Source organism: Gavialis gangeticus, unplaced genomic scaffold (genome assembly GCF_001723915.1).
Source record: "Gavialis gangeticus isolate Ggan-Ray unplaced genomic scaffold, GavGan_comp1, whole genome shotgun sequence".
Classification (NCBI taxonomy): Eukaryota; Metazoa; Chordata; order Crocodylia; family Gavialidae; genus Gavialis; species Gavialis gangeticus.
Window position 1 is genome coordinate 135,030,091 of NW_017729024.1, and position 11,537 is coordinate 135,041,627.

The 11,537-nt window shown below is 41.3% G+C and overlaps 1 protein-coding gene across 1 annotated transcript in view; it reads left to right on the forward strand.

Moving 5' to 3' along the window:
* The window catches only part of LOC109298121 (interleukin-6 receptor subunit beta-like), a 156,110-nt gene extending 146,368 nt beyond the window's left edge, over positions 1 to 9,742 (forward strand). The window contains exons 12-14 of the mRNA XM_019518254.1: positions 1,543 to 1,639; positions 4,896 to 4,977; positions 8,985 to 9,742. Coding sequence (XP_019373799.1) covers positions 1,543 to 1,639; positions 4,896 to 4,977; positions 8,985 to 9,473 — 668 coding nt within the window. The 3' untranslated portion in view covers positions 9,474 to 9,742. The remainder of the gene's footprint in view (positions 1 to 1,542; positions 1,640 to 4,895; positions 4,978 to 8,984) is intronic.
* The last annotated feature ends 1,795 nt before the right edge of the window (positions 9,743 to 11,537 follow it).

The window sequence follows — 11,537 nt, forward strand, 5'->3', positions numbered from 1 at the left end:
TTCTGGTGATGAGGTTAGCAAGGTTTGGTGCTTGTTTGAAGGTTAGGATGGGTGGCTCTGGGAAGCTGTCTTTAAGAACAGGGTCCCTTTCTAGTAAGGTTTGCAATTGTTTGAGGATTTTCCATATAATTCCATATGAAGGCCTTTTACAGATGGGTAAGGTGGCAATCCCGGGTGTTCTTTTAACAGTATGCCAACCTTTTTATGAGCCACCTGGAAGAATACTTCCTCAAGAACTGCACCATCAAAACCTTGCTATACTTAGGATATAGCAATGACATCTTCATCATTTGGACTGAAAACCTGCAACCCCCAATTGAGTTCCATCAGAAATTCAACAATCACCATCCCTCCATTCAACTTTCTCTAGAATACTCCAGCACCAACATCTCCTTTTTAGACATAATGATCAGTATCCAGAATGATAAAATACAGATCATATTATACAGGAAACCCACAGACCAACATACGTATCTGCACAGATCCAGCAATCACCCTAAACACACCAAAAAAGCTGTGATATACAGCCAAGCCCTCAGATACCACCGAATTTGCACTGAACAGAACACCCGGGATTGCCACCTCACCAATCTTAAAAAGGCTTTCACCCAACAAGGACACTCCTCCAGAGAGATAGATCGCATGTGTGAAAGAGCCACCCGGATACCACATGAAGAACTGCTGCAGTACAGAAGAAAACCCCCCACATACTGCACGCTGCTATTTATGACACATCACCCATCCCTCGAACCCGTACGGAAAATCCTCAAACAATTGCAACCCATACTAGAAAGAGACCCTACTCTTAAAGAGATCTTCCCCTGAGCCACCCATCCTAGCCTTCAAACAAGCACCAAACCTTGTTAACCTCATCACCAGAAGCAAACTTCCTCAGACCCAGACCACACCAAATGGATCCATGACAAGAAATGCAAAACCTGCCAACACATCTCCACCACCCCCACAGTTACTGGCTTCTTTACTTTTCATTCCATCCAGAAAGAGCACACACCAACTGCTGATACTTCCTTAGCATGATGAAGGGTTTTTGAACCCGAAAGCTTGCTTAAAAATTGTTTTCCAACTATTTAAGTTGGTCTAATAAAAGATATCAGATTCACCCAAAGAACCTTGTTTGCCTATGTCCTTAGACCAACACAGCTACAACCTACTCCCCTGTAACCATGTGTCTAAAGGCACCTTCAAGTTGAACTAACTGAAGCAGTTTCAGACAGTCAGAACTAAGATGAAGGACCTTAAATTATGGTAATTGGAGCTTATAAATAAGACAGGATGTTTCCCTACTCCTTTCCTACCCTTTTTCTATAGGCAAAGTATAGATGTAAAACATTCAGCACCTAGTAAATTGTGAATCTTGAAATAAGTTTTATATTTTTTCTTTATGTCTAAACTTGTCGGGATCCCAGAATGTGCATGAAGTTTAAGAAGTTCTGTTGACACCTTCATAGTTTCACAGGATCAGGAGTTCCTTCCAATCCTAATCTCCTAAATCTGACACATCTCTTCGTTTCTCTCTCATAGACACAGGAGAATTTGAAGGCATTGTGACTGCCCTTTGTCTTGGCATCATGTTCACCATGATTTTTATACCTATTATTTGTTCTTCAATGCTTAGAAGGTAAGTGAGTAATGTTGACTAAACTTCTGTATAGCATTTTATTTGACTGTGTTCTGTGTGTTGGGTCAAATGTTTTATTTTCTACAGCCAGACTTTCCAGTGTCAAGTCAGGAGCAACAAATCTTTTTAAGAGAAGGTGCAAAAAAGTAAAGTTCTGTTGTTCACTTACATAATGGGCATGTCTATACGAGATGCTTAACTGCGCAGTAGCCTAGTTTACTGTGAAGTAAACATGTGCATCTACATGTGCACATACTTACTGTTCAGTAAACCTTGCTAATCGTAAGTAAATTTGCTACCTGCAAATGCAAGTAGCAAATTTACTTTCGATTAGTAATGGCACAGTAGCACTCATGTAGACAACTGACTGGGAGCAAATCTGCTCCCGGTCAGCTGTCCACCAGGGGGTGGGAGATTGCTCCCTGCCCCCAGGAGCTGTTTGCTCTGCCACCTGAGCCTGGGTGGGGACTATGATCCCCTGCCCCAGCAGCAGGGAGCTGCTTCCCTCCTGATGATGACATAAAACAGAATATTTACTAATATAACATTAACAGTTATGGCTCAACGCATACGAAGTTTGCATTAAAAGTGAACACAATGTTGTCAATGCTGCCCATGTTTCAGAGTTATCTGAAGCATTTGGACTCAGGAGTCTCGATTAAAATTAGTGCAAAGTGGATGTCCAAAACTCACAGCAGCTTTGAAACTCTCAGCTTAGGTCACTAAGATTCGAGTAAACAAAGCCTCATCAAATGTGAAAAATTCATTCCAACCTTGTTATTGCTGACTACACAATCCTTTTCAGTCCCCTAAGCTGAGATATGCTTTGAGCCATAACTATTAATGTTACATTAGTAAATACAGTGTTTTATGTTCTATACAACATCTGGCTTAAAATGTTAAAAGCATTGCTCATGCCTTTTAATATATCAAGCAGTCCCTCCCCATTCCCCCTCCAACCCTGCCTTATGATTCCTTATGATACCCTTTACAGAGGTAAAGGATAAAGCAGCTGCATACCCAATGCAGCCCAAAGCACAGGGAAGTAGGTGAAAACCTGATCACCTCTCAAGTGTCAGTGAGCTTTTCTGAACAGCAGAAAAACTGGTTTGCCCACCCAGCCAGGCTAGCTACCTTGAAAGTCCTTCAGTTTGTCATCCACTAAAAAGCCCTAGCTTTGTGGAAAGGTTTTACAAATCAAAGGTGCCAATTATCACCTCTCAGGCAGAACGCCATTGCTTTTGTTCTCTCACTCAGAGACCAACCTGCACCTTCATTGCACTGGAGATATTGCTAGGAACACACGCACAAGCTTGATTTACAGCCCCCATCCCGCCCGCAGCCCCGCGGTGCCCCTCGCTCCCGACCCACAGCCCCTTCCCCCTACCCGGCCCTGCATACGACTCTGACAGGCGGTCACCCCGGCTCCGCCAGGAGCAACGCAAAATCTCGAACTCAGCTCTCGATCAGGCGCATGCTGCGCTAGGTATTCTGGGAACTGTAGTTCTAATTAGCGGCAGCCATGTTGAAAATAAACCTAGGGAGGAAATCCCGGACATTTGGCTTGCATTTAAAAAACCTGCGTGGGCATAGCACAGAGATGGGGCTGGGTACAGCCCCGTTTTTCCCTCCTCCTGGGCAGCATCTCCTGCCTGCTCATCCTCCGCGAACACAGGCACTAGCCCCTGTGCTCCCCTCAGAGGCAGCTCCCGCCCCCCACCCTGCCCCTGTGAGGGATTCTGCTTTACTCAGCTGGTGGGAACCAGGGGGGGAGGGGGCGATCCGAGCTAGATTGGTATTTGGCTCCCCCTGATGGAATCTGCGGGGAATGACACGGGGGACTTAAGTCACTCAAAAGAGTGTGTCATGCAAACACAAACACGACACACTAAATGAACCAGTATTACAAGTTTTAAAGCACAGTAAGTTAATGAGGATTAAGCACCGTGTCATGTACAAAGGCCTTTAGGTATCATGGGAAGAAGAATTCTTAAGAAATTTTTCTCGCTGGCCCCCCCAAAAAAGTTGGTATACTGTAGGGCCATGTTGATGCCCATAGTCTAAGTTGTTGGTTATTGAAAGTGACTTTGCTGTGTGTGAGGATGAAGTGTATAAGTTCAGTAATATCTTTAGATCTGTTCTCTGAATTGTAATCTTGCTTTCATGGATATGTAAGGCAGGATTGGATGCCATCCTGATGCGGGATGGTATATAAGTTAGTAACATCCATGGTGGCCAGGAGGGTATTGCTGGGAAGGTGATCTATGTTTTTAAGTTTTCGTAGAAAGCCTATTGTGTCTTGGACAAAACTTGCTTTTTGGGTGACAAGAGGTTTTAGGATGGATTTAATTAAACCTGATATTTCCTCAGTTAAGATTTCATGGGTGGATAGCGCAGGTCTGCCTGGGTTCCCTTGTCTGTGGATTTTACGGAGCATGTAAAAAGTCCCTGGGTTGGGTAGTGGGTGGATTAGGTTCTGCAGCTTTTCTTGTAGTTTAGATGGAAATGATTTGATTGTGGTTTTGAATTCTAAGCTGCAAAGGGGAATGAGATCTTCCTCTAGTTTTTTGTAGTAGGTGGTATCAGAGAGTTGTCTGTTGGCTTGTTTTATGAAGGCTTGCACATGTTGTCTTTTCTACTGTGCTTTGCATCCATGTCAGTTACAAACACCGGGCAAGATGGGTCAATATGCCAAACTACGACCTGAAGTCCAAACTACAGAAAATAGGGCAGCTGTCTTACACTCACCCTTCTGGTCTCTAGGCCTGTGGGAGAGACCTTCACAAGCTCATGCTTGCTCATGGAGGAGAAGTCAAAGGCAGGATTTCCCCCTTTCTATGGAAATCCACCTGTAAATGACTAATCATAAAATAAACTCGCCATGCTTATGTAGCTGTAAAAACCCCAAAGGAAAAAAGGGGAACAAGAGCAGCCAGAAGACAGTTGGTGGAAATAGTGGTAAATTAAGAAGAGTCTAAGATATGAAGTAGACATCGAAATAAAGCCAGCTTATTGGGTAGATTTGAAGCTCTTAATGATACTAAATAATTACACAGTTACAAAGTCACTAACTTACTGGGGAAATATGGGCCAAAAAGGTTCTGGCTTTCAATTTTTTTGGTTGTTAATAGCTGACAGAATGTCTCAATGATGGAAATGAAACAATACATATATGTCTGTGATTGGTGATAAATATAGAAACATATGAAAGCTGTCACTTAATCTGATCCTCAGTTTAATGAAGATGTCTTTCCAGGTCAAAAAGACAGTGTTGGCCAAGTGTACCAAATCCAAGAAACAGTAGCACCATCCAAGAAATGGCAAGAACAAATCCACAGGTATGAAAAGTACATTTGAATAAGCTTTTACAACAATACAGATTTTAAGTCCTTTTTCTCAATTTTGAAAACAAAACATTCTTGATAAATGGCAACTAAATACTTCACAGAAATGTTCCTGGTAACTAAAGACTAAGTGGAAGCCATGGTAATATCAGAAACATAGCAACAGACTTTTTATAGAAGATATTCCTACTCATTTAACTTAAAGGGATTTTTCATCCAAAGCATTATATAACATGTACAAAGTCAAAGGTAAAAAGAGCAACAAAAACAAAACAATAATCCCAAAAAATTATAAAAGGGAAAGTGGAGTCAATCAATTCTTAAACAGTCAATTTTCACCATCAGGATCAATAACTGATAAGTCTAGGGCCAGTCTGTAATTCGTAAAATAGTCCAAAAACATGAAACTTAGATAAAATGCTTTGCATCTTCTGATACTGCTAGAATTTGGTTTAGTTTTAGCTCTGTTTCCAACTTCACCACACTGTTAGAGAAATCACTAGTTCCCTAACTGATCTCACAGTAATTACTTAAGAAGGCACCTGCTAGGCAACGATTGCTAAAGGGTCAGGGGTGCATTTTTGCTGCTGGCAGGGTTTCTTGTACAAGTTCGGAGTTTCTCTCATAAGCGCCCCTTGTGGACACCTCAGGGTCATCCTGTTCACATCTCAGGCCTCTAAACATCTGCCTTCTAAAGAGCAGGAATACATGTTCCTCCCAAACAGGGTTGCAAGCTGCTTTCAATTCAGTTTGATTCAAGAATCCTACTTAATTAAAAACTGCAGGACCTCTCCACCAAACTGGTAATTAGATTCAGGAGCTGCCACTAAGGAGTAATGCCGAGTAAAAGTATGCCCCAAACTCTAATTAGTTACCCTGTACATGTATAACATAGGGACACTCCTGAAATGTACCAGGGAAATAGTTTGAGCTTGAATAGGCTATGCTTTGATTTGAAAAGGAGGAGCTGAAATTATTAAGACTCATGAAATGTAAAGTACAGGCAACTGCACATACCAATCAGCATTGTTCAAGTCTTTTAAGAAGTTTCACAGTAGTCAAAAGCATTCAGAAAATGATCGAGAATGAAGCGTATCAGGTCAATAAGTGGAAAAGTCCTGGTAGAAACAAAGAATCAAGGTTCAGGTGACAAAGTTTCTAGTGAGGATTTCCTTTGTAACCTCAGAAAAGAGGCCATAAATCATAAAGAAAAAAAATCTAAGAATCCCTGGGTTAAGCACTTCACCGAGTAACAGCAGCTGTTGAAATACAATGTTTTGGAACACAGGAAGTGCCATAAAACTGATCAAGGCAATGATCAATGTCTGGCACTTCTTTTACCAGATAGTTCAGAGGGAGGTGCCAGAACCACTGTAATGGACAAAGACGGTGTAAGCTAATCAGAACAAAATTTGCCATTAACTCCAGATGGGTACAAATGTTTATACCATGAAGCTTGGTAATTTAGTGGTTGGGGGGGCGGGGCTGTTGTGTCATTTCTAATGCAGCTAGTCACTATAATGTAATCCTTGTTTGAATCCATTTGAAATACTAATTTCAAATAAATACCATTTTCTTTTAACAGTTAATATTTATTTCAGTTCCATTGCTCTTGTTGCTTTTCAGAATCAGTTAAATATCAGTCTTTCTTTTTTCTTCATCCAAGGCCTTGCCTGTTTGTCTCATACCTCCACTTATTATTTAAGCCAATAGCTGTAAACACAAGTAAAATGAGGTTTTTGCTTTAGTTTATCAGCCAGCAATAGGACTGAATGAGCGCATCTACGTATGTCTCTATGGCAATGTTGTGACTGCGTCTTGTACTAAATCATGGCGCAATAACAGCCCATACTGCATCGTATGTGCAGCACATGGTTATTTTTAGTAGCTACTTTACCATAGCAGCATACTATACCGGGGAAGCATCTTGCTACAGTGAAGTAGCTGCTGGTCATGTATAAATGACTGTGGATGCTACATCACTATAGTGCAGGGGCAGCCAACTATTTCGGGCAGAGAGCCACTTACTGAGTTTTGGTAAGCCATTGAGGGCCACATGATAGGCAGCCAGGGGCAGATAAATATTAATTTTCTAAATTTTTTAGGGGCCCCATGGGCTGGGTAGAATGGCCTGGTGGGCTGCATCTGGCCCCTGGGCCACATTTTGCCCACCCCTGCTGTAGCATGTTGCCACAGCAATATAGAATCACATGTAGATGAACCCAAGGAGAAGTATATACAGCTTATGTTCTCTTTCACTTGTTAGTGCCTTATCCAGTTACCCAGTTTTTATGCTCATTAACCATGATGTTGCAGCTCTCATTCTGGTTGTCACCACTTCTTGATAAGAGACTATTCTGTAATCAGGATTATCCTAGACAATGTTAGGTTTCAAAGATGCAGAAATTTTGCTATTTCTGTGAATCCCACATACAAAATCCCTCTGTGTAAAATACACAGTGGGCACGTCTACGCATTCATTAATGCACAGTAGTTACTGCACATTTAATTTAGAACTTGCTTAATGAAGTACTAACTAAATGTGCAGTAACTAGAGTTACTGCCTAGTCGTGCCAGCTTTTTTAGTAACAATACTGAGCAGAAGCCTAATAATACTGCACAGTAGCATATTAGCACTGCCTGTGCTGTGACACACTACTGCCCAGTGTTATTAGGCTACTGAGTATTAAGTGTCTCATGTAGATGCACCCAGTATATAGGTCTCCATTTAAATAGGGAAAATTTTGAATACAACCAAGTATCTGCTGCATCCATTATGAGTACAAATAAAAAAAGTCATGGATCAAAGCCTCCAGCCTTCTTTTTAGCTTTCTTTTCAGATTCTTTCATTCCTTGGAGATCTCAGATCAGCAGAGACTCCCTATGCCTGAAGAAGGGTGCTTGTGCCTGAAAACTTACAAAGAACTTTTTTCCAACTACTCAGTTGGTTTAATAAAAGATATCACATCTACCCAAGGAACCCTGCTTGCCAGCCTTCTTAAGGTTTCATGGAATACTAGTTCTGGCAGGGTGGTTGTTCTTTTGGGTCAGACATCTTTCAGGAACTGGCAGAAAACAAAATGAAATAAGGAAATCAAATACAATATAATCTTGCTCATTTCTTGTGCCAGTGGTTATTACATAGCTTGTCAACTTAAAATAAGTGAAAAAGATTAATGACTTCATGGGTCAGAGAACATAGCATCCAGTCCATAATTTAGAAAAAGAAAAAAAAACAAAAAAACCCATGTAACCAGGAGACAAGGGTACTATTTATGGTATATATCAAACTTTTAAGCTCTGTCTCATGTAATTGTATTCACTGCTGTAAAAGGGGAAAAAAAACCAAACATGCTACATATTTCTACCAGGGTAATGAATGGCTTTTGCATTATGCTGCTCTATATTTAACCCACTCTTTCCCTAAACCACAAAGTGACAGGGAGGTGAAAAAAAGGCACCGCAGAGGGAGTGGTATCAAAAGCAGTTAGGAAGAGTTGTACCATTCAACTAAAGTCTTTAAATGTTTATAGTAATATGTGAATCAAATTCATTGATAATTACCCTGTCCAGCACATCCTGTAGTTAGTGATACATTATCTCCCTAAGGTACAAACAAGCAAAGCTTACAAATAAAGAATTTTATTTTTGCAAATATCTAGTTGGTCTAATAAAAGATAACATTTCTGCCATGAGTTTTGATTCCAACAAGGAACAACCATGCTTAACACTAGGGGATAGAGACCATGGTCTTAGAAAGAAGAATTTATTTCCCTGGTGATAAATGTGCAGAAGCACTGGGTGTAAGTTGTGAATTCAGATAGTAAACAGAACTGCTTAGCTAGCTAGATTATCTCAAATAGGTAGGTAATAGGCAGAGCCAGGCTTCCTGTTCCATGATTTTGTTTTTCGGTTCCTTAGTTTTAGTAAATTACTTACCTTAGTATCCTAATTTTACCAAATGTAGAAAAAAAAATGTTTTTTTCCATGTCATTTTGCAGGATACTCTGGGACCCATTTCAATATCATTACTTCAAATACAATCTGACAATGACACTACCAGTCTTCATGTCATAGAATGGGAGTCAAAGGCTTCTTGGGAACTAGAGCCCTTTGAGGACACAAAGGAAGACAATGAGCCTGATAAAAGCCAGTTTGAAGTGGCTGGAGGTAGCCCAGACACCAGTGCAGATGCTTCAAACATCACTGAAAAAGAGACTGCAGCTGAGAAGGAAAGAGCTAGCTCTCTTATGAGGACACCCCTTCTGAGTGACTACACAAATGTGGAATTCAGTCAAAAAGCCATGCTGAACCTGATAATGAGTCATCCTGCAAAGGCTGCCTCCCCTCATATGGAAACTAAACTAAATAATGCAGAAAATGCAAAACAACACTTTCTACTTGCTCCTCAAGACTATGTGAAACAAAACCAAGTAGTGTTTATGCCAACAGGACCAACACTTGTAGAAAAAGTCACGTGTTGGAATTGAGGCCTCTCAATGTCTCCCCATACTACAGGGTGAACCAAGCTTTGGCTGCTTGGAAAATGAAGTTAGGATGCTATGCTACAGTGATTCTATTAAGATGGCAATGTGGGCAAATCAAGGATTTTGAAAAGAAAGGTGCAGATGTTGTGGCATATCATCAGATAGAACACTTTTTTCCCTACAATTAAAGAAAAGCTAGAAGCTTTAGTAATTTACTACGGGCCTAGCACTATATTATTCAGTTTAAGATCAAAGCAAAAAAATTCAATTGAATGGAATGTGCTCTAATTTGCTAGATTATACATTACATTTTTAAAAGGACAAACTAGGCAAAAACAGTCAATATATATTGTTTCAGTAATCTTGTAGTCATTGTACATGTCTTATTCAGATTCATAAAAGAAAAAAAAATCTAATCATCTTGAGTATCTTGACAGTGTCTCCAATACTTCAATGTCACTGAGTCAATGTTCACTTCAGTTAATATTACCACACCTAAGATTTTTAACCAGAGCTAAAACACTCTGCAGGGTGAAATAGAAGAGAGAAATTACCAGGCCCAAAGAAAGGAAAGCTTGAATAGTGGAACAAAGAGACCATTGAAAAAGACAGAGGGTTATTAACACCTGTAGAGTGAAGAGAAATTAGCAGAAACCCAGTATCAGCCATTATTCAATTATAATTCAATCATTTCAGTACTGTCTGAATAGAAATGCCATTATCCTTCCTAGGCAATTGGTTTTAAAGTTTGGGTAAAACAGGAATGAAAAGGCCACTGCATCCCCTCACCCCCCACGGCAATGCTTGTTTTAATAAGTTTCATAGGTAACTATTTTGTACATATCATTAGATGAGCTAATTTCAACCCCTTATATATCCAGTCCTATTGGGAGCAAAACTCTCAGTGGAGTCCATGAAGCCTTTTTCAGCAAGACGATTCCTTGCCAATTACTTTGAACCTGATTATCTGTCAGTGATAAAGTAGTAAAAGCAATGTAATCTAACGAACTGACTACAACACTCAGGATTAGGAGAACGTAATTCTAGGACTGGATATGCTACTGGCTTGCTGCATGACTTCAAGCCAGTCTAAATTTTCAAAGTGTCTATTTCTAATTTTGGATAACCTGTTTTAGAAAACTAAGACCTATTGGCAGAGCTACTGAGCTCTTTGCTAAGAACATCAGGTGCACAGGACCCCTGAGAAATCAGCCCTTACTTGCCCAAACTGAGCATTTAGAAATAGAGAAACCCTACATTAAATCAAGATGATGATAGGTGTGTGCAAAACGGGCCATATTCGATTCAGCCCAAATTGAGGACAGTGATTCAATTTGTTGGTTCAGATCACTGTCCCCGATTTGATTCGGCTGAATCTGAAAATTCGATCCTGATCTGGAGAATCAGTGATTCGGCCATAGACACAGCTTTAAATACCTTGAGGTACCAGGCGCGGCTTGTGAACATTGCGATGGTGGGGTGGATGGAGAATCCCACAGGAGCATGAGGGGGCCCCCCACATGCTCAGCGGCAAACCCGTAAGTGGACCGGAAGTACTTCTGGTCCAGTTCTGGGTCCGCCGCTGAGCTCGCGAGGGTAGGGAGGGACATGCCTCCCCCAGCTTGGCAATTGGCCATGGGGGGACCCCAGGTGCCCCCCAGTGCTCCCCCCAGACTCAGGAGGCACCAGTTATCACAGTTACATAGTTTCATAGTTTCTAGGGTCGGAAGGGACCTGAGAAGATCATCTAGTCCGACCCCCTGCCCATGGCAGGAAAGAGTACTGGGGTCAAACAACCCCAGCAACGTGTTCATCTAACCTCCTCTTAAAAACCCCCAGGGTAGGAGCCTGCACCACTTCTCCTGGAAGTTGGTTCCAGATGCTAGCCACCCTGAGTGTGAAGTAGAGCCTCCTGATATCTAATCTAAACCTACCCTTTACCAGCTTGTGACCATTATTCCTGATCACTCCTGGTGGTGCTCGGGGGAACAGTGACTCCCCCAATGCCTGCTGATCCCCCCTGACTAGTTTATAACAGGCCACAAGATCCCCCCTCAGCCTTCTCTT